Source organism: Geotrypetes seraphini, chromosome 1 (assembly GCF_902459505.1).
Source record: "Geotrypetes seraphini chromosome 1, aGeoSer1.1, whole genome shotgun sequence".
Taxonomy (NCBI): domain Eukaryota; kingdom Metazoa; phylum Chordata; class Amphibia; order Gymnophiona; family Dermophiidae; genus Geotrypetes; species Geotrypetes seraphini.
Genome location: NC_047084.1, coordinates 310,361,338 through 310,385,669, shown reverse-complemented (window position 1 = coordinate 310,385,669; position 24,332 = coordinate 310,361,338). Strand labels below are relative to the sequence as shown.

General features: G+C 42.2%; 1 protein-coding gene across 35 annotated transcripts in view; it reads right to left on the bottom strand.

The window, feature by feature from the left end:
* ANK2 (ankyrin 2) overlaps positions 1–24,332 on the bottom strand; it is a 958,369-nt gene that overhangs the window by 17,919 nt on the left and 916,118 nt on the right. For 33 of the 35 annotated variants that reach the window (XM_033955859.1, XM_033955893.1, XM_033955884.1 and 30 more), the window contains 4 exons: positions 18,897–19,191; positions 13,954–14,046; positions 13,224–13,307; positions 3,319–3,483 (listed from right to left, as the gene is read on the bottom strand). In XM_033955859.1, coding sequence (XP_033811750.1) covers positions 3,319–3,483; positions 13,224–13,307; positions 13,954–14,046; positions 18,897–19,191 — 637 coding nt within the window. The remainder of the gene's footprint in view (positions 1–3,318; positions 3,484–13,223; positions 13,308–13,953; positions 14,047–18,896; positions 19,192–24,332) is intronic. The other 2 variants (XM_033955875.1, XM_033955999.1) reach the window with 1 other exon arrangement.

Sequence of the window (24,332 nt, the reverse complement as noted above, 5' to 3'; positions counted from 1 at the left end):
TGACTAGCTTAAGGATAAATTGTACATGAATTTAGAAAAGGTGTAGGAAAATGATTTCAGCTAGAGTAGGAATGGATAAACAAGTCCTGCTATAGCATGTGTAGTCAGTGCTTTCCCTTGTGTATGACTTGTTAGTTGCTTCTTCCACTAAAGGCTATGGTGACATTCCTTGCCTATAGTATCCTCAGCTAACATGGAAATTGAACTGAGAACCTTCTGCATGGAAGTGCACTGTACTTACCTACTAGTCTACTAGGCCAGCCCTAGAGGTTTGTATTAAATTACTAAAGAAAATGCCTAGAGATCATTATGAATATTCAAGGAAACAACTGGTGTACTGCAAAATGTTTGAAGGACCTCAATGGCCCCATCCACTAGTCTAATGAGAACTTGGAATTTTTCACAGATGCTTTGTGAGTAAAAAGTCTAGTGCTTCCTTCAGAAATGCATGGTATGCTGAGAAGGGGTGAAGAAGCTTGATTAGTAACAGACCTCACTTTCCATTTGTTATCTCCTATATTAGTGGCATGACGATCTGGGGTAAGGCATTCAGGCCCTGATTCTGCAAAGTGCTCCCGATAGTAGGCAGCTGTAGGCATCCTACAGCTGTCTAATCAGCCAATCGGGAGGCATATTTTCTAAAAAAAAAAAATGCTCCCCAGGCAGGCCGCCTATATTAAAGGCGCCTCCAAGGAGCCTAGAGAGGCCCGCAAGACCGCCTAAGCTCGCCTAAGGCTAGGCGGTAGCCTTAAGCGAACCTAGGCGGCCCTACGCACCTCCCTCGCAGAACGGGAGATGCTTACAATGTAGGCTAGCAAAATGCTGGTCTACGTGGTAAGTAAACGTGGCCGCTGTACCTAATCGTGGCAAGGATCTCCCTGCCGTAATTAGATAGTGGCCGCTGCTACGGCCGCAAGTCTACCCTCCCCCAGCGATCGCGGCAGGAGGGTGCCCAACTTCTCCTGCCAATCCCCCAACGGCCCTCCCGACAATCGCGGCCCCCTCAATGGCCCCTCTAAGTTCACTGGCAGGAGGGTGCCCAATCCCTCCTGCCGGACACCCCACCAACAACCCCACCCCCACCCCGGAACCCTCCCCTTAGTCTTACTTTCTAAGTTGGACCGGACGGCTCCTTGCACGTCCGGCCAGCAGGTCCACCTCTGTCCAAATGAGGCGGGCCCACCCCACCCCTCCCCTGCCCAACCTCTTATTATGTAAACTGAATCAAGCCTCTGTTGTCTGGAGGATGATCCGGTATATAAACTGAAAGACTGGATTGGATTATTTATTTATTTATTCATTTTTTGATACCATTCTCCCAGGAGAGCTCAGAACGGTTTTACATGAATTTATTCAGGTATTCAAGCATTTTTTCCTGTCTGTCCCAGCGGGCTCACAATCTATCTAATTTACCTGGGGCAATGGGGCAATAGGTGACTTGCCCAGGATTACAAGGAGCAGCATGGGTTTGAACCCACAACCCCAGGGTGCTGAGGCTGTAGCTTTAACCACTGTGCCATACTGTCCAAAAATTATGTGCAAATTAATTTAATAACAAACTCATAACCATTGAAAATTGAATGCTAACAGTCAAATACTGAATTTAATTGGCACCCATTTCTGCTAAAAACAAAACAAAGCAAAAAAGGGGTCAAAAGGAATCCCACTCAAAAAGGGAAAAAACAAACACAAAAATGTGGGAACAAAATAACAGTACTCAGATCAACTCAAGTGAGTTTATTAGCACAGTATATAATCCAAAAGCTCCCAATGTAGATAAGAGTCCATAAAAAATTTAAATGTTAAAAAATAAGGACCCCAAATGGTTTGTGTTTCGGCAAATTGCCTTCCTCAGGAGTCCCAATAAATCCACAATGTGTGATTACATATTGAAGATAATAAAGCATTAATGGCAACTAATAATTGTGAAGATCTTACTATCTGCAAATACCTGCAATGCTGCTCAACTCCTTGCAACAAGGCCTCACCCTGCACTGGGTCTGTGGCAAAGTCAGTTAAGTTCAACACTTTGCTCAGCTGTGTTGTTAACCACTAAGTCTGTGGTGATGCCAGTGACAAAGTCAGTGTTGTCACACTGAAGGTAGTTAATGACACAACCAAGCAAGGTGTTAAAATTGATAACTAACTGCCATTGGCATCACCACAGATCCAGTGCAGCGTGAGGCTTTGTTGCAAGGAGTTGAACAGCATTGCAGGCTTTATCCTATCTCATGAAGACATTGAATGCTTGAGTGTTTGGAACACCATTGGTGCATGACAAAACCAAAGTGTACATGTTTAGCTGTTAATGAAGTATGCTAAATTTCTATTATTTTCCACAATAAAGTGCAGATATGGAAGGTTTATTTAATAAAATACTGCTAGACTTTTTGCATTAAATGTCTTTATCAGTCTATCATTGCTGAGTGTGGAAAACATAAGTTATAGCTATAATACCAAGAAATGTGCTCCATTAAGCAAAAATAATAGCAAATTTTAAGAAAAATGGAGCTTTTATGTAATCAGTGCCTCGAGGGACTCCAGGATGGGCTTTAAACATTTTTATAAAATTATTTTCTGATTAAGCACAATCAAATTCATCAGAAAAACTTCAATTTGCACAGTTTTTCCAAGGTTAGGTTTTTCTGAACAACCCTAAGGGACATGCACAAAACCAAGAGTCTCCATACCACAGATTATGTCTCAGGCTCCCTTCAAAACCATTTACAGGGCATCCAAGTTTTGATAGTTGGTTTCCAATTCTTCAGGGTTAAAAAGTAGAGATATGTGCTCCCCTGACAAGCTTTCACAATTTTGCGGGAGCTCCATATAGATAAAGGGGGATGTACACTCAACCCTGAGCTTTGATGGCTAAGGATGTAGCTTTCCCAGCAAGTTACTCAAAGATTGGAGGATATCGTTCAACAGTAGTCTCTCTGCATGCAGTCACCCTCATTCTAAGCTGATATCAATCAGTACTTTGAACGAAGCATTATTTTGATTATAATAAGGTTGTGGTCATGTTTACCTATCTTTATCAGCTATGTCTCATGTATACTGTACGTGGGTGGAGGGGAGTGAAAAGGGTATGGACAAAAGGAAAAAGGGTAATAGACCCTGCCTGTGACTTTTCTGTGTTAACTTATACAGTATATAGAATAGCACTTATGTTGTGATAGGGTAGGGGTGGAGGTAGAATAAAGACTTCTTGTAAAAGGGGAAGTAGGCCTTAGAAATAAAAGGATGGAGAACTTTTGTGCTGAAGTCCCCTAAACTAGACTGCATTCCCCATCAAGAGACGCTGAAGAAATGAGTCACCTCTGACTGCTCACTGTCACTCTTTAGCACTGTGCGCTTCAGGACTCTGGAGAACACATCTCTCTCTTCAACAGTGAAGGGATCCTCTGGTGTTCCGTGCACAATGACTTCCTCTTTTTCTGTGCCATCTGGCGAAATGCATCTCCTGATGATCTTCCTTGTGACCTATTTGGGCAAAAAGAGAGGAAATAAAATGTTCTTTCTCAATTAGTTTTTCAGGAACTGAAGATGCTCATTTTATGAAACAAGGTGCCATGAACTTCAGCAGTTTGCATGGATTATTGCTAAATTGTTGATCCCTCAAAATATAAAAGCCACCATGTAGATAAGCTTGATTCTGCATTTGCTCTATAATGGTTCCCAAACTTATCCTGGAGGAGCTCCATCCACTCAGGAGTTTAAGAAATCCACAATGAATATTATAACATGCAAACCCACTGTCACTAGCATAAATCCTGCATTAGACTCAGCAAGGGTTAAAACTGAACAACGTTCTATATATAGGAGCAGTCCCTTGAAGGCATTAGAGTGTGCTGGGGTAAGGGCAGAGAGGCATCTGACAAGGGAGGTTTTTCCCAGGGCTAATCAGCCGGGGTAACGTCCCTATCATTCCTTTTGTGAAAGCTCAGAACAAACTCACTTTAAGCCATAGAAAAGCTGACATAAAAAGGGTTAACAAACGGGATGTGCCTGAGAGAGCTAAGTTGCATGTGCTTCAGCTCCCTGTTACCCCAGGATGCCAGAAGAAGGGGTTGGGGATAAATTAGAGCCAGCTGCTGTTAGGTGGCAGCTCAGAATGCCGAGGCAGAATGACCTCAGGGAACAGCTAGAACACTCACCAGAGATGCAGGCTCCCATGCCTCTTCCTCGCAGGAACTCTCTTTTAAATGGGAACCAGGCTGGAAAAGATAGGGTTCCCAAATCCAGGTTGTCCTGGGAGCAAAGGCCAGGGAAGGGCTGTAATTCAGAGGCTGTCCCAGACTGTCATTTTATCCCCACAGTTAGGGGAAAGAGAAAAACTGTCTGCTGTAGAGTGTGCAATGGAGATAGGAGACAGTTTTCCTGCCACGAGTGAAACAGAGTTTGATATGGAGTGTGTCTCTGAAGTGGAGGAGAGTGTATATGAAGATATGAGTGAGCAGAATCCCTGTAATGAATACTGTAAGTTAATGCTTTTGGAGTTTGTGAAGAAGTTGATTTTAAGTTGTGCAAGTGGTATGAATGGGTTCAAGGGAAACCCTGAGGAACCTCTGGGAAAGAGGATTTAGTTAGCTGTAGCTTAACAAGTGTGCATAACCTATCTGCAATAAGAAAGGGGTTTAAAACTGTACAATCAGCCCTTATTTTGATTACTGGAAGCACTTTATAAGGGAGGTTGAGGGGGATTAAAACCAGCTTATTTTGTAAGTTCCCCTGCACTCTTGCCAGACTAAACAGGTCAAAGATGCCACAGTATGTTTTGCAAAAGTGCAGAGAAAGTTTCCCAAAGTATTACTCAGTGACTACCACAAGTATTACTTGGAGAACAGTGAGAGGAGTCAAAGCACAGGGTGGCCTTGGGGCCAGCCCAGAAGCCCTGGATGGCAGAGCAGCCAGGACTGAGTGGGGGCAAGGCAGCTGGACTGTATACAACTGAGGTCATGCTGACAGAGACTGAATTGCTGTTGATTAAAGACCGTTTATTTTTCCTTTTTGCATACCATGTGTGATGTATATAATTGAGGACTATGTGAAGCCAACCCCCTAGAGGCTTGATCTAGAGAAAGTCAATGCAAAATAAAGTGTGTGTGGGGGGGGGGGTTCTTGGAACTGAGAGGGCATTTGAAATTTAATTTTCCATCAGAAAAGAGGCTCTACTCCGCTGGTACTCCAAAGGGGATGTAGGATCGAGCACTTGTGACGGAGGTTGGGGGTTTGCCAGCCAGCGCCCACGGCCCTGCCACAATATGCATGCGAGAAATCTGCATGCAACAGAGGTAGTGTATGCAAACCTCTGTCATTATCATTCGTTGCATGTATCTCTTGGAAAATCTGACTAGTTGGGGTCCCCACAGGACATGTTTAGGAACCATTGTTCTATAACTTTTTGAATTATTGCATTCTCAGTCAAGAACCTCGAACCCTTTCGCCTTCCCCCCACTCAAAGGCACACAACGCAAGAAAATGTTTGACAACCTTCTGGCAACACAAGCAGCAAAAATCAACCATTCCATCTCCAATCTTATGACAATATCAGACAACTTCAAAACATTCAGAAAAGAAATCAAAACCCTGCTTTTCAAAAAATTCATCCAAATATCTTAACCCCTCCTCTTTTACCTCCAGAAGATTCACCTACCTTCAGATAACCTTCCCCCAAATTACCCACCTTAACACCTTCCAATTAAACAAATACCATAAATAGATTGTAACCTACCCTCTCTAACTGCATTCCATATGTATTTTTCATACAGTTCTTCACTGTCAGTTTAATTTCCATCCTATAAGTTCACATAGAATTTTTCTTTTTTCAACCATCTTTATTTTCTCTTCTTTATTAATTTCCAGGTACTTTAGTTAGATTGTGAGCCTTCGGGACAGTAAGGGAATTTTTTAAGTACCTTCTTACTTCTCATTTATAATCTTAATGTATATTTTCTTCAAACCGCTTAGAACCTAACGGATGTAGCGGTATATAAGAAATAAATTACATTACATTACATTACATTTATTTTCAAAAACCTGCTCAGTGGATAACTTGCTAATTTTAGTTCATTATCAATAGGTAAAAATGTAATTAGTTGACACCTGGTTGCAGAACCATTGTCATCTTAACTGGGCTAAAATCACCAGATGACCCTTGTAGTGTTTGCTGTCTCCCTCTTTAACGCTATTGACACTTGAGTCTTTTAAATATTTAGGAGTGATTCTGGATGTTGAACTCTCTTTTAGTAGTCAGATCACATAAGTGGTCAGAATAAGTGGTTTTTGGCACTCCATTACATTCGATTTATTCATGACTATTTTAGTGAAGCCTCTTGTGCAACCTTTCTCTACACACTTGTAAAATTCCAGCTTGCCTACTGCAAATTTATTTATGCAGGACTCCATGCTTATCTTCTAAAGAGACTACTGAACTCCTCATTAGATTTCGGAGTCATGCTCGTTGCACTGACCACTCTTAGCACACCATCATTGACTCCCAATCTACTTCAGAATTCAGCATACTGAAGCTCCTCCTTATCTAGCTTCTCTGATTACTCCATATGCCCCATCTCAAGTCTTCTGCTCTGCATCAGAATTCTATTTCCTCCATCCATCATGCATGCTTTGAATTTATACGATATTCTACCTTCTTCTTTTTCACCCCATGCTCTGGAATGCTCTGCCCATGGGCATAACCAGTATAAGATGTATACCAACTGAAACCTGGTGTAAATCCTCACACCTAAATTAGGAGCAGATATGACATATTCTGGAACACTGCACACAATTTCTAGGAATGTCCCTGATCCATCCATGCCCACTCTGCCACTCACCCTTTTCAGGTCCACACAGAAAAGTTACATGCACATCTTTATGGAATCCTGACTAAAAAAATGCACATAAGTTTTAATTGTTCTTAATTACTGCCAATAATTGATTAGTGCCAAATTATTGCCAATGTGCTCATTTGTCAATTAAGTTGCTTGAGCAATTATGGAATACCTCTGATGCGTGCCAATTTTTAGCATGTAATTTTGGGTGCCATATGGAATCCAAGGGATAAGAGGCAATGCTATAACTTAGATGTTAACGGTTATGCATGCATTATGCTTCCACGTTTACAATACTAGCATGTATGCACGCCTGTGCACACATATGCACATGTATGCATGCATGTCCTCCAAAGCACTATTCTGCATGTATTTGCATGTATTTGTATTCTGCATGTATTTGCAAAAAGAGGTACACAGGGTTGGAGCATAGTTGGGATACAGGCAAGGCTCCTGATTATATATGCATACTGTAAACTACGTGTGTTCATGCCACATTTAAGTGCTTGCAATTATACTAGCTCTAAGGCTGGCTTAAGTGTGCACTCCTAAATGTTAGTACTCTATAACAGAACCTAAGTTCCTTCATAGTACAAACTATTACCATGAACCCTTGGAGCACATAAATGAAGGTGCCCAGCTATAGATTTGTCTCCATAGAAGATGTCATTATGTGGATAAGTGTTTCTGAACATTGAGCCCTATTACTAAAAGCAATGGAAAACCATGCACCTAAATTTGAAATTGATCCATGGAGATATTACCCATAGCCAGGGTAGATTATGCTTGGGAAGGCTATAAGTTAGATGGAAAGACTGGTCAATCTCAACTTCAAAAGTAAATGATCTGATCAAAATAAGAATTTATTTTTGAAGTTCCATATCCATTTTTATTTTGATCAGATCATTTACTTTTGAAGTTGAGATTGACCAGTCTTTCCATCAAACTTATAGACTTCCTAAGCATAATCTACCCTGGCTATGGGTAATATCTCCATGGATCAATTTCAAATTTAGGTACTTTCTCCTCTACTGCACTAGATGTAGCTGCACCTCTTACACAGCCCTCCGTAGAGCCCTGGTACAATGCAGCAGCTGCCAGACCACAGGTATGACTCAGGGGTTCTGCTCTGATCCATCCCCCTCCTAGCAGCCTCAAGCCAATCTCTGCTGGACATGGAAGAGGCACTGCCTATATATTTCCAGCCAGGCCTATGGGAGAACATCATGTATCTAAACCTGCCTGTAGCAGAATGTGGAGGCATATGCTGCAGCCCAACCCCTGAAGAACACAAGGGGGGGGGGGGATCCTATAAGAGTAAGTTACCAGATTTTTGTCCAGAGAAACCTGGACACATGGCCCCGTCCTGTTCTGCCTCTAGCCATGCCCCGTTCTGCCTACAGTCCCGCTCAGTTCCACCTCTAGACCCGCCCCATTCCTCCTCTAGCCCCACCCCCACAAAGCCTTGTCTTTGTTTTCCAACCTCTGGGCCACTTCAGGAGGGTCTCCGAGCATACATGGATGTGTGTGATATCATCTGTGCATGCTCAGAGGCCCTCTAGACCAGGCCGGGAGATCAGGGCTTTCCAAAACCCGGACAAACTACCATATTTTGGAAAATCCACCCAGGCATCCACACAGTCCTCTAAAAATGGACATGTCCAGGTTTTCCCGGATGTCTGGCAACCCTATATAAGAGGATGCCTAGTGACACCTAACTTAAATCCACACATATATTAATTGTTTTTTAATGAGTTAAATGATGTAGTAATTGACCACGGCATCCAAAAAATTATTCTCTAGTGTTGCACTGCATGCAAAGTCTAGCTTGTTAAGGTTTCCAGTCTAGAGTTTGCACATTTCTGAAGCTCTAGCCATGATTTGCATATGTGAATGAGGTGAGGTATTTTGCCAGAATGTAGTTTCTGCATAGGAATTTGTGCTAACGTGGCTTGTTCTCTTTTCTAAATAAGACATGTATTAATTTTTATGGACTGGTATAACATTTGCAAAGCTGCCTTTTTATGGTCCATGGCTAGTTGCAGGAGGTGTGGCTATTGAGGGGGTGGGTCCATGCAAGGTCACTCCACCCTCTAATGATGGCCTTGCAAGAGAATCCTGGCACTTTATTTTCTAGGGGGGAAAAACCCCTCTCACTCTATTCCTCTTTCTCTATTTATTTATTTATTTATAACATTTCTAACCTGCTTAAACCTAAGTGTCTTACAAAAAATACATACATAACTATCAAATAACACATAGCATGTACATAAAAACAGCATTCTATAAATTCATTACAGGATTACTCCCCACTCAATTAAAAGCTTCTGTAAACAGTAGTTTTCAATACCTTTTTAAATGTCAAAATATCAGAAAGTGATCTTAACGGTTCTGTTCTTTTTAACATTTTTATAAAAGATATTCCTGAAGGGTTGTAAGGTAAGATTTGCCTTTTTGCGAATGATACCAAAAGCTGCAATAGAGTAGACACGCCGGATGGTGTGAATAACATGAAAACAAAAACAAAAAACTGTGGATACAGATGTTCTGGAGATAATTTATTATACACTGACATATAAAAACATGAAAATTCAATTTAAAAAGTACAATGATAAAAAAATACAGTGATAAAAATCCAACCGGACCCTCACTGTATTTTTTATCATTGTACTTTTTAAATTGATTTCATTATTTTTATATGTCAGTGTATAATAAATTATCACCAAAAATCTGTATCCACAGTTTTTTGTTTTTGTTTTCATCGGTGGATTGTTTTCACTGTGGATCATTGGGTCTCCCCATTTTTCTTTGTTGTGAATAACATGAAGAAAGACCTGGCAAAGCTTGAAGAATGGTTTGAAATTTGGCAGCTAAAATTTAATGCTAAGAAATGCAAGGTCATGCATTTGGGCTGCAAAAACCCCGAGGGGACTGTACAGATTAGGGAGTGAAGAGCTTATGTGCATGACAGAAGAGCGGAACTTGGTTGTGATTGTATGTGATGATCTTAAGGTGGCCAAACAGGTTGAAAAGGTGACGGCGAAAGCTAGAAGGATGCTAGGTTGCATAGGGAGAGGTATGGCCAGTAGGAAAAAGGAGGTATTGATGCCTCTGTATAAGACTCTGGTGAGACCTCATTTAGAATATTGTGTACAATTCTGGAGGTAGCACCTTCAAAAAGATATAAAAAGGATGGAGTCGGTCCAGAGGAAGGCTACTAAAATGGTGTGTGGTCTTCGTGATAAGGCGTATAGGGACAGACTTAAAGATCTCAATCTGTATACTTTGGAGGAAAGACAGGAGAGGGGAGATATGATAGAGTCATTTGAAATGCAAAAATATACTCAATGTTATTTTTGAGATTGAATTTTTGTTATTATATTATTTTTCTTGTGTGACAGAGTCGTTTAAATCCCAAAACTTAACTACAAAATATTACTCACCAGAGATGGGTTACACTCCCCCGATAACCATTTCACAAACCAGTGGAGAAAAAGCCTCAAAAATTTCAGTGCAGCAGTAAACAACTTCAATACTGTTTAAAGTTCAAGCTGCTTATTTACTATCACTGGCAAAAAACTCCACCACCACTGAAATGTAATTATCAAAAGAGTAATATACCCATCACTGTGGACAGGAAAAGCAAAAAAAAGTTTTACTTAGCTTGGGACCATGGTCTAAAATGCCGTGCTGTGCTGGTAGAAAATGTCTGGCCAAACTGTAGATAAAAACACCACGGCACCATTTAGATGTACAATCCAGAATCCATGCCCAATCCTCCAACAAGTGCCTTGTTTTGCCTCTCAAAGGATTCCTCAGGGAATGTATCAACTGGAAAATTCCACTCCTCTTCTGTGCACACCGGCACAAGAAATGCCCCTTGCTAAAAAGGAACTGCAGGATCCAACTTCCAGTAGCACTTCCGGGTTACAGTGTCATAGCAACAGCCAAAAAACGGCTGCCATTCGTCCATACAACTGCCATTCATTTTTCAAACTGTCATTCATCCAAAGAATGCCACCACTCCACCCGCTGATTAAGGCCATTAGGCCAAATAGTATCCAAAAAGAAAATCCAGCGCTGTTCATGCTGGTACAAAAAGCCTTTTCACATTGCCCCTCACAGGAATGTGTTCTAGCACAAAACACACAAAATCATGCCGTTCTTTGGCACAATGGCGGGTCAGGATGTCAACTTCTTTTTTGTGACCGATATTAGACCGGTGTTCAAATAACCGAGTCTTGAAACATCTGGCAGTGTGACCAGTATAGGTTAACCCGCAAGGGCACATCATCCCATATACCACTCCTCTTGTTTCACATGTTGTAAAAGAGCGCAATTTCACCACTCTTCTGCCAGGAACTTGTGCAGCCGTGCCCTCTTGCATAACAGCACAAGCTGCATACCTACATAATATAAATGTGCATGAGTCGAGTCTCTTTCATTTGAAAGGAAACTCTGCAATGAGAGGGCATAGGATGAAGTTAAGAGGTGATAGGCTCCGGCTTAATCTGAGGAAATATGTTTTTTTACGGCAAGGGTGGTAGATGCATGGAACCGTCTCCCAGAAGAGGTGGTGGAAACAGAGACTGTGTCTGAATTCAAGAGGGCCTGGGATAAGCACATGGGATCTCTCAGAGAGAGAAAGAGATAATGGTTACTGTGGATGGGCAGACTGGATGGGCCATTTGGCCTTTATCTGCCATCATGTTTCTATGTTTCTGTCAATTTATTCCATAGCACTACTTCAGCTACTGAAATTACAGCTGCTCTTATGTTTTCATAGTGCATTTATACAAACCCATCCATTGATAAACGCTTCATTCCCTCAGATCTTGATCTGAGAGGCTAATAAAGCAACATCACTTGTGTCAAATACGAGAGGATCTTACAGTGAATAACTTTAAAAATCAACACAAGAACTTTATAGATAATGCGACTGAGTTCAAAGAAGCGTGGGATGAACACAGAAGATTTAGAATCAGAAAATAATATTAAATATTGAACTAGGCCAGTTACTGGGCAGACTTGCACGGTCTGTGTCTGTGTATGGCCGTTTGGTGAAGGATGGGCAGGGGGGGCTTCAATGGCTGGGAGGGTGTAGATGGGCTGGAGTAAGTCTTAACAGAGATTTCGGCAGTTGGAACCCAAGCACAGTACAGGGTAAAGCTTTGGATTCTTGCCTAGAAATAGCTAAGAAGAAAAAATTAAAAAAATAAAATAAAATTTAAATTGAATCAGGTTGGGCAGACTGGATGGACCATTCGGGTCTTTATCTGCCGTCATCTACTATGTTACTATGTTACTATGACAGGTAACCAGTGAAGTTTCTTCAGCCATGCTGTTACATGCTCAAATTTACTTACACCACATATCATGCTGCTGCGTTCTGAATCATTTGCAACACTTTATACCATGAAGATGGTATTCCCAAATAAAGAGCATTGTAATAATCCAATTATTGGATGATTACAGTCTGTACTGCCAAACGGAAATCTCATCCTGATAACATTGGTTTGAGTTTACTCAATGAGCGCATTTGAAAAAATGCTGCCTTAATCACCACCATCACCTGGTTTTTCATACTTAGTGTTGAATCTAACCAGACCTCCAAAATCTTCAACTGCCTATAAGTTTCCACGTCATTCACTACAACATTTTGAGGCCAGAAGGGGTCTTCCTTCCTTTCAATCAGCATCTTGATAAAATTCAGAACCAGCTTATGATCTGTCATCCAGTCATCTACAGCTTTTAGACATGTTGATAGTTTTGTATTCAATTCAATTCTCCAGTCATCCATTGGTAAAAAGAATTAAATATCATCAGCGTTGAATATATAACTGACATTCAATTTCTGAAAGACAGAGAGGCCAAATAAAGATTGAAAGTAAGGCCGACAGGACTGATCCTTGTAGAACCTTTAGTCACAGACACTGTACCTGATACATACTCATTACTTTGCACTGTAATCGATTAATCCTGAAAATATGAAACAAACCAATCATACTGTACTTCCTGTTCCTTTCTTCATCAGAATTTGCAGCAGGATGAGTATCAACCGTATCAAATGCTGAAGATATATCTAATGAAACCATACAAAATGTCTTATTCTTATCCATACCCTTTCTTATTTCATCTATGGTGGCTACCAACAGTGTTTCAACACTGTAACCCATCCAAAACCCGAATTGGTGGTGATCAAGTAAATTTCCTCTTTCAACAAATTTCTCTAACTGCTTGCTGTAAGACCAATGTCTCTATAATTTCCCCTAAAAATAGCAAAATTGCTATGGGCCTATAATTTCCCAAATCTGTTTCATCCAAATGAGGTCTTTTTAACCCAAGTTTAATCGTGGTAGTTTTCAATGTATATGTGTGTTATGATCATACCTTCTTTATAACAGTATGCCCATGTTCATCAGTATACTCTTCCTCTGTGACAGTCTCTGGTAGAATTTCGGGCATATCATCTCCCTGCAGCAAAGAAAGCAATGCCACCAAACAGCAGCATCATGCAAAACAAATAAATGAATGAGAAATAGCATATGACTAGTTAAACAAGCTAATTGCTGGCTAGATTGACTGCATTACTCATGCTAACATGCATCGACGTATTATTTACCATCAGCCCCATTTTATGCAATGGGATCTATTCACTAATAATATGTATTAACTGTGTCAGTGCGTGCTAACATGGTAATAACACTTCAGAAATCTAACCCTGTGCCAGGGGAAGACTGCACTAAAATGCAAGACTATATAAGCAAGCCTAAGAACAAAAGTGCTAAATGCATGCACAGTTAAGCTACATCAGAGGCATAAAGATAAATAAACGTTAGTGAATCTGGCAGTACTGAAAAACAAAAATAAAGCATCTGGCCGCTCTCTTGGACATTTGTGCTGCACATAGGCTGTGGCTGCCAGTGGTGTGGCAAAATGCTACTATAAACGCAGGCTTCTCCAGAAACATCGGTAAGGTAAAATATTCTTAGTACATAAATGGCCATGCAATCTCAAGTGAGCATGCTGATTTTGGAACTCTTCTACCAGACAAGTGACTACCTCACTGACAGATCTAAAGAACTTCTTCCAGGTGAAACCAGGGACGTGCAGTAGGTACCTGAATAATCACCCGGCGGCGAATGACCCTGGTAGTTATCATTTCCTCCTCATCAGAGCTGCCCTTCAGCTCACCTAGTTCCTCTGCTAGCTCCTAGTGGAAGCATGGAAGCAGTGTTCTGTTTATCATGACAGCCATTATAACTGAGGGCAACAGGCACTTTCTTGTCTACTGTTTTTTCTCTAATTTATGTCACAGAATTCTTTGAGACTGCAAGCTTTCTCTCCCTCTTCTTGAAGGACTAGGGGCTCCTCCATTGAATTTAAGCCACTTTCCCCAGAGAAGTGCTAGAAGGGATAACGACAGGGAATTTTCTGGGCCTTTTACTTATATGGAAACTAGAGAATGACACGGGGACAAATTTTTCCCCATCTCTGCGGGAACTCATTTTCCCATCCTGTCCTTGCGAGTTCTTTTCCTCTCCCTGCAACCCTCCTGCAAGCTCCATCCTCATTTGCACATGCCTCAAACACTTTAAAGTTATAAGTATTTGAGGCTTGTGCAGTTAAGGCAGAGCTTACAGGAATGAGGCAGGGACAGGGACAAAACTCATGAGGATGGGACGGAGAAATTGAGTTCCTGCAGGGACGGGGACAAATTTTTCCTCATGTCATTCTCTAATAGAAACTACTCTAGTTGCAAGACATATCCCAACGGGGGATGTCTGTAAAACTGCTACACCTCTAGATCAGTGGTCTCAAACTCAAACCCTTTGCAGGGCCACATTTTGGATTTGTAGGTACTTGGAGGGCCGAAGAAAAAATAGTTAATGTCTTATTAAAGAAATGACAATTTTGCATGAGGTAAAACTCTTTATAGTTTATAAATCTTTCCTTTAACTGTTAAAGGAAAGATTTATAAAATATAAAGTTTTACCTCATGCAAATTTGTCATTTCTTTAATAAGACATTAGCTATTTTTTCTGTGGTCCTCTCAGTTAAAGTTTAACATCTTTTCCTTCTCAGAACTGACACATTTCAATCACTATATTGAAAATAAAATCATTTTCCCTACGTTTGCTGTCTGGTGACTTCATTTTTCTGTGCTTTTAACTATGTTTGCAGGGCTTTCTTGTCCTTTGACTGTTTTTCTCTCTGTCTTCATTTTCTGCCTTGCATCCATCTTTGGCATTAACTTAACATTCAATTTTTCCATTTCTTCTCAAAATCTACTTTTCCATGTCCTACCTTCCCCTCCTATCTCTCTCACCTTCTCTCCCTATTTCCACGGTCTGACATCTCTCTCCTTCCTTCCTTTCCCCTGGTCTGGCATCTGTCTCCTTCCCTTCCCCCATGCCTTGGTATCTCCCCCTCCCCCTCTATGGTCTGGTATCTCCTTTCCTTCTTTCCTTTCCCTCCCTACGGACTTGGCATCTCTTGCTCCTCTCCTCTCCCTTGTCTTCCTTCTCCCTCCTTCCCTCTCCCCAATTGGGTGCAGCAGCATTTTCCTCCCCCCTTCCCTGTGCAGCGACAGTATTTCTCTTTCTCTTCCCCCCTCCCTCCGTGCAGCAGCATTTATCTTCCTTCTCCCTCCTTCTCTGGACTTGATGATTGAGAGTTGGCTCCCTTGCTGCGGTCTTTTTTCTATTCAAAGTCATGGGTGGTGGCTCCTCACGTGATGCGCGCCAGTGTCGGAAGCCTTCTCTCTGACGTTGTGACATCAGAGAGGTTTCCAACGCAGGCGTGGATCACACGAGGAGCCGTCACCCGTGGCTTTGAATAGAAAAAGACCATAGCAAGGGAGCCGACTCTTGATCATTGCATCCAGACTGCGGGCCCGCAGAATAGTACCTGGGGGGCCGCGAGTTTGAGACTGCTGCTCTAGATCATGACACTGGTAAATGTCTGTGGAAACACTTAGGTAATTGGAAGGAGACATTTTAGGAACCTTTCAATGGCTGTGTAAGTTCCTGTCAGGTTCATAGTTTTGAGAATAAGGAAATCTATGGTAGGAGAATGATTATTTGCTAAAAGCACTGGAAAATCATGTACCTAAGTAAACTGATGACTGACAGAGTTATATAGAAATTAATATGCCACCATTCACAAATATGTGATTAAGGGAACAATTTCCAAAATTATTCTCACAGAATTAAAACCCCCAACAAAATGATTTATTTTGCTTCCTTGTCTAGCTCAATAGGAAACCTGTTGTCTCTCCTCTATCTATCTATCTATCTATCTATCTATCTATCTATCTATCACAAGCTCTGGGTTAATTTGCAAACCCAATACAATTCAATTTTTCCAATAACGAGGCAGTGTGCAAAAATTGGCTATGGATCATGAAAAATCTGCTCTGGTAGAAAAGGTCTTATTGTACACAATTCAAAGAAAAAGTCTGTTGTGAATTCACCCAGAATTTCACAGAAGCTTATTGGGCAAACTGTGCTTGGTTCATTGTCTTTGCAAATCTGCACATTTGAATTCTAGAGAGCAGGAATACTGCTAGATAAGAAAAGTTTTGCTGGAGCTAAGCAATCTTCAGCTCTGATTGAAGCACTGGAAATATTTTTCATTTATGGTAGATTCCTGAATCGTACTGTACACAGCCATTGAGAGTGTCTCAAAATGTCCCCTTACTAATTACCCTCCAGTGACATAATCTAGATGGTATAGCAGTTTGACATTCCATATTTGGATATGTCTTGCAGCTAGAGTAGTTTCTATGTATGATACAGGCCCAGAAAATTCCCTGCTGTTTTCCCTTTTAGCCCTAATCCAAGGCTGAGACTGAAGAAAAGAGCCTCTAGACCTTCAAGAAGAAGAAAAAACTTGCAATCTAAAAGGATTCTAAGTGAAAGAATGAGAGGGTGAGTGAAAAGGAGTGTACAGTCTACTCCTTGTTCCAATGCAGATTACATTATTTGTGTGGAAGAAGTGAGATTTACTGTCAAGAGCAGAGGAGGCTACAGGCATATGAATCTGCCACAGAAAAATCTACACTTCAGCGAGGCAGCAGAAGCTTGTGAGTTTTGGGAAAAGTTATAGAGGAGGAACTTTTAAGAGTTAAACTGAGATGTCACATTAATTCTTTAAAATACTCAAACAGCTTCTTTCCTGTCCTATAGAGAGCATGAGAGAAAAATGAAGTATGCTCATGGTGCTTTAGGGCCCGATATTCAGTGCTATTTATATGGCCAAAAACGGCTCCTAGTCATCTAAATAGCACATGGCCACTGCTGATATTCAGTGGGGAATAGTTGAATATCCCAGTCTCCAGATTGGCCAGTGACTGGCTATGTCACGAGACATAGCCGGTTACTGCCAATATTCAGCAGCTTGCTGGCTATGTTTGGCAGCCAAAGACAATCACCTAAAAGGGTGGCATGTCTTTGGCTGTTAAGACTTAGCCAGCAAGCTGCTGAATATTGGCATAGTCGGCTATGTCTCGGCCAGCCAAATATAGTCCAGAAATGCAATGCTGGTGGCCGTAAAACGGCGCCAACACTGAATTTCCAGTATCACCGGTGATCTTCCACAATCTGAATATCAGCCTGTTAATTTATAAAATCCAGTAAAACAGCCGACTGGGATGGACATGGAAGAGCACGGAGAGACACAGAAGGTTCATACTAAAGAATCACTGAATTATGACTATTAACTGCAGTGCTAATTTATTTAGTTAGTTTTGAATTTCTGTTCCGCGATATCTGAAGTTCTAGGCCAGGGGTAGGCAATTCTGGTCCTCGAGAGCCGGAGCCAGATCAGGTTTTCAGGATATCCACAATGAAAGCTAGGGACCTCCCTCCACTTCAAAATCACTGAGCTCTGGAACAACCTTACCTCCCCTCTTCGAAACTTGAGCTCTCTCCAAGTTTTCCGCAAACATCTGAAAACTTGGCTTTTCTCAAAAAATGTAAGTCTCCCTCCAACTTAGGAATCAAGGAAACTCTTATATCTTGGCATCCCAAGTCCTCTAAATTTTCTTCACACTTCTACCTCTAACCCTCTGTTGTAGTTCGTTCCTATTTCTCCTACTGTAAACCGCGTCGAGCTCTACGAACGTGGAGATGATGCGGTATACAAACCTAAGGATTAGATTAGATTAGAATATGTATGAGATGGGTTTGCATGCACTGCCTCCTTGAGATGCAAATCTATCTCATGCATATTTATTGTGGATATCCTGAAAACCTGGCCTGTCTCCGGCTCTCGAGAACTGGAATTGCCTATCCCTGTTCTAGGCAGATACAGTTAACAATTTGACAATAAACATTAAACAATCAGTGATGCTTACAGTGATAAATTTGATCAAGGTGATTAATTTAATAAGTGGACATATACAATGGCAACAAGAGTGACATATACATATATATAAAAGTGCTACTGCTCTCTAAGAAGATTGGCCTATTATATGTGTAGATATTCAGGTCGATATTCAGAGCGAGTTAACTGGCTGAGAACAGTCGCCAATCGGTTAACTTGCTTATCAACGGCATTTTCAGCAGAACTTAACTAGTCATCTTCGCTAAACATGACTGGTTAAGCAGTCCTATCTTTATGCACTAACAAATGGCCAGTTAGCTCTGAATATCAAGTTAACTGGGCATGCAGTAGCTGGCTCAAAAAACAAACAAACGGATATTTAATGCCGGCAACTAGATAAGGGATCAACACCAGCAGCAGACATTAACAGTGCTGCCTGCCACTGACTGAATATCAGGGTGATTGTATTTACGGCTTCTTTCTAGGGGACTGTGGCAATCCTAAAATAGCCTCAAATAAGGGATGTTAATAAAACTGCAGTGCATAGAACAGCTGATGCCTGACTGGAGATTTGGGGGTATATCTTTTATCCTTTTTTTTTAAATCAAGTTCCACTGGATCAAGATCTGTATAGTCATGGCTTTCCATTAGAAGTGATATAGACATAGACATGATTGGAACAAATAAAAATAAGACAAAGTTCATTTTTTAATTTTTTTCTATTTTTATCTTTACCTTTTCAAATGACTCATCTTCAAAATACCGCTCATATTGTTCTGAGTGTTGATCAGTTGACTCCTCTATAGGGAGATCCCTTCTGCTTGCCAATGAATCTTTCTGCTGGAGGCTCGACTCCTCAGGTTCTTGCACGATGGGAACAGGGTCCTGGTCAGTCACTGTTGCACTGTGTACATAAGGCCTCTCACAATTTTCTTGTCTTGATCCAAATTGTGCAGGTTGCTCAATATAAGAGTCTACTGCTTGCCTTGGAATTGATGACTCTGAGAGTTTTCTACCTGGTGTTGGAATGCTATAAAGTACACATTCATGTCAGTAGATTCATGACAGGTTCAAATACATTTCCTTTTCTCTTATGCCATTCTCCTAGTCCTAGCCTGCATCTCATCAAAAGTTATCTTCAATATTCCAGTATATCCGGTCTTAAAAATGATACTAGATTGTCTCTGCGTCTTTGCCCATATGATCTGTAAGTAGCAATGTTGCTGTTTCCTTGGCTCACCCGGACAGCTAGTTCTAGTAAACTTTATTGTCATGGATGTCTCTGAATTTTACACTTGTACGCTACAGTGGATCACTCAAGAATACATATAATATCACATGCACATTGTAATTTCCTGTATCTTATTCATTGTAATATCCTACTTCTCATTCACATTCTCATTCACAAAGCTTATGTATCTCAAATTCCTGGTTCCAACACCTAGCTTATATCTTATTCCAAACATATGTATCTTGTTGTAAACGTATGTCTCCTGCTGTAAACACTGCACTCTCTCTCGGCACGACCCTCATTGTAAACCGCTTCGAACTTAGGGTATAGCGGTATATAAGAAATAAAATTATTATTATTATTATTATAAATAGAAGGTAATACTTGGGTCAGTACTGAAATGGATTTCTACGTTTAGTGTGTGCCTTATTCATGGATTTTCAACGACACTATCTGGACAGTGCTGGTGAAAATTCCTCTAGCTACTGTAGCACTATCTAGATAGTTCCAGGGCAGAATGACTAAATATACACATAGCAGTAATATTCAGTCACTACTTGTATAACTAAGGGGACCTTTTGATAAAGTGCAGTAAAATCTGGACTTAATGCATGGACTTTGCTGTGCCCTAATCCCAGACTTAACATGGGTTTTTCCCCACACACTAAGCCCATATTTAATGTGACACTTTTGAGGGCTTTTTCTTTCTTTTTTTTTTTTTGTTATTTGCAGGTCATGCACTAATATTCCCATTATTGTGTGGCACCTGAAAAAAATTAACAAAGGAGCACTTATTGCCTCTTATTTAGGAAGCATTAAGTACTCTTTCATTAACTATGCATTATCCATAACGCATGTTAATCATAATCATTGGCCCCATGACCAGGAAGTGATTTCAAAGGGGAGCCAGGCTAGCATGAGCAGCAGACTGGAGAAGTTGCACACGCTGGTGAAGATTTAAAGAGGTAATGGGGGGGGAGGGGATGAGGAAGGGCGCGAGTGTGTCATGGAAGGGTGGAGTGGTGCTGGCGGCCCCACCAAGATGGCACCTGAGACAGTTCGTCCCCCCCCCCCTTATAATGCCACTGATCATAATGCCAGAAGCATAGCCAGACCTCAAATTTTGGATGGTCATTGGGCAAACTGGATGGGCACATGATCCCCAAGTCCCACCAAGTGCAGAGGCCCTCTGGTAGCATGAACAGCTTCCTTTCCGACTTGTCCAGCCAGTGGCATTGTCTAGTTGCTGATGCGGCTCACTCCCAGCACATGCACAAAACCTGAGCATGCAAAGTGCCGCTGGCTGGAGCAAGTAGGAAAGGGAGCTGTTCTTGCTGCTGGAGGACCTCTACAGCTGTTGGGGCTTGTGGATCCCTACCAGCCATTTAGGGTGAGAATTTAGGGTGGGAGGACCTAGGCCCACCTATAGTTATGCCACTGCATAATGCACTAGTCAGATAATGCAGCAGTGCCCACTCTTTACCCATGATGTGGCCCCCTCCTTAAAATATATTTGAAAAATTGGTAATACATGGGTTAGTGAGCTCATACTGGCAAAACACTGCAAACCATTTTACATGATTCTATGGTAGCTTGTTTGCATGTGTTAACCGCACATTAAGGACCTAAAAGGCCTTTTTACTAAGCAACACTAAAAAGTAGCCTGCAGCATAGGCGTTGGAATGGGGGTGGCCACAGGGGCTGTGGCTTCTCCAAAAATGTAGCCCTGGTGGTGCAGAGGTGCAGCGGGCAGGAACAAGCTTTCCATCCTCCTGCCTGCTGCTAACCCGGTGAGTGGCGGCAGCCGCGGAATGCGTTTTCTTCTGCTGCTCAGCGACAATGAGCACGAGCATGCTTTGGTGCTCCTGCTCAGCGCTGAGTGGCTTTTTGACGTTCCCGTGAATTCTCACGAATCAACGAGCAGGAACACCAAAGTATGCTCACGCTCATTGCTGCTGAGCAGCAGAAGAAAACGCATCCCGTGGCTACCGCCACTCACCGGGTTAGCAGTGAAATAGGAGGGCAAGGAGACTGGGTGCAGAGTATGATGGGGCAGCGAAGGGGGCTGGGTGCAGAGTATGACAGGGGGGAGGGAAAGGGGGTGGGTGCACTGCCTGACAGGGGGTAGGGAATGGGGCTGGGTGCAGAGACTGACAGGGGGGGAGTGAGGGAAGGGGGCTGGGTGAATAGCCTGACATGGGGGAGGGAAGGGGGCTTGGTGTAGAGTATGACATGGAGGGGGAGGGAGGCTGGGTTCAGTGCAGTGCAGTGCCTGACAGGGAGGAGGGAAGGGGGCTGGGTGTAGTGCCTGACAGGGAGGGAAGGAGGGAAGAAAGGAGGCTGGGTGCAGAGCTTGGCAGGGAGAGGCTGGGTGCAGGAGGTAGGGAGTTGGGAAGTCAGGGAGGACAGATACTCAGGGGGTTGGGAAGATAGATACGGCATGGGGAAAGGAAGAAAGAGGAAGAATTGTTGGACATGATAGTGATGGAGAGGAGGAAGGGAGAAATGTAACACTGTGAGGGAGGAGAGATGATCCAAAGAAGGGAGAGATGTCAGACCGCTGGAATGGGAAGGAGAGAGAGATGCCAGACCACAGAATGGACGGGAAGGAGGGGCGAGAGAGATGCCAGATGGCAGAAAGGAGAGGAGAGAGATGTTAGACCTGAGGAAGAGGGAGGGAAGGAGAGAGAAGCCAGACCATGGGAGAGGAGAGAGATTCCAGGCTATGGGAGGGAGAAGAGAAAGGTGCCAGACCATATGAGGGGGGAAGGGGGAAGACAGAGATGTCTGACCATGGGAGAGGGATGAGATGGCGCATAGGGATGGAGGGAAAGGGGAGATAGAGGGAGGAGATGGTGCACAGCAATGGGTGTGGCAAGGAAGAGATAAGAAGAAATGCTTCTTATGAATAGATGGGAGTAGGGGAGAATAAAGACGGAGGAGATGGTACATATGGATAGATGGGAAGGGAATGCATGGAAAAGTAGATTTTGAGAAGAAAGCATGGAAAAGTAGATTTTGAGAAGAAAGCAGAAAAATGAAAGAACGTTGAATGTTAAAAGTTAATGCTAAAGATGGTAGAAAGTAAAGGAGAGAAAACCAGCAAATAGATAAGGTGACCCTGGATACACAGTTAAGAGCACAGACAGAGGAAGTGCAGCCAGAGATTGGGAAAGATGGTTTGAAAACCAAAATCACCAGACAACAAAGCTAGGGGAAATGATTTTATTTTCAATTTAGTGATTGAATTGTGTCAGTTTTGAGAAATTGCATCTCCTGTCTATATTTTGCACTATTAAGGAAGAAATGTATTTGTTTCTATTTCTCTGGGGTTGTACTGCATGCAGAGTCTTGAATCGTAGCGTTTCGTTTATATATATTAGTACTTTTAGTTTGTGGTCCCATATTTGCATAGGGGCTATCTGTGTTCTGGTACGAATGAATGTTGAGAAGCATACTTACAGTGTGCTTTATGTAGTTTAATTTTGTGGTTAACCATTATATATTGTTAATAAGATTATATTGTATGTGTATATATGAAAAATGAATGGAAAAAATGGTTTTATAATTAGTACTATTATGGGGGCGGGGTCTAGGGTGAAGATTGGGCAGGGTCTGGGGCTGAGCTTGCGGCCCCCCCCCCCCAACAAAAAAGTGTTCTACTGCCTATGGCCTGCAGTAGCCCCAATGCAGGTCTTTCTGTGTGCTGAAGGCTACTTTTAGCACTGCTGGTTAAAGGCAGAATTTTCTATTTTTCCGATAATGGCTATGCGCTAATTTCCCCATTAGTGTGTGAGCCCTTACCACCACTTATTTTGTAGGCAGTAAGGCCCAGATTCTCTAAATGATGATTCAAGCAATGTTTTTTTTACTGATTTTCAAGGTGCCTATTGGCGCCTAAAAAATCTGCAGCAGAATCACGCCTCCATAGGTGCTTTACGGCACCTAACGCCACTGTAGGCTTGGCTAATGCCAGAAGTGACAATTAGATGCTGCAAAACACCTATGGAGGCATGATTCACATCAAAAGTAGGCGCCAGAAATGTAGGCCTGGAAAACCCTGGCCTACATTTCTGGTGCCTACCTTTGCCAGAGACGCAATTCTCTAACTAGTGCCATCATGTGATTGACACGCAATCAGCGGCCGCTTTTAAGGCAGCCGTTGACAACAGTACCAGTTAGAAAATCTGGGCCTAAGGGCTCTTGTGCTAATCAATTAGCATGCAGCAATACCCACACACTAACTAATTAGCATAGCCACATGCACCCTCCACCCCAGTGCACATGGGTAGAACATGCCAATTCCAAAACTGCCACAGGGTCCCTGAACATACTCCACTTTAGTGCATTTTAACCTGTGGTAAGCACACATTAATGCTTACTTCAGGTTAGTCATAGTGACCGCATTATCTCAGCAGGTTTTTCTCTCGGGGTCATTCAACTCTTGATTATTTTTTAGAATTTGGGACGGTTTAGAGAAGGATGGCCAACTCCGACCCTGAGGCTCCTCTTTGCTGCCCTACACCAGGGCCGTTGACGTCAAAGTCCAGCTCTACCTCAGCTACTTCGGTGCTGCCGCCATCGGGGGAAATGAGTAAGAAAGCTAAGAAGTACAAGCATTTTCCCTGTCCATTGCTGCTGCAACAAAAGCATCTTCTCCATCAAAAAGACAACGGATGGAGGTCTCTGCACATATGCATTCTGTATCGACTACTGTACAGGTGCAAATTCCAGTATCTGTGCAGAAACTAGCACAATTTGTGCCACCTACCGCACAAGTGCTGTCTCTACAGCAGCAAGCACAATCTTTGCCACCAACCGCAAAGGCTTTCCATTTCCAGCAACAGGCACCATATATACCTTCTATATATCGTTCAGGCCTCTTTTCTCCAAGATGATCTGAATATGCTGCTGTTAAATGGGCTACTGCAGTTGCAGAC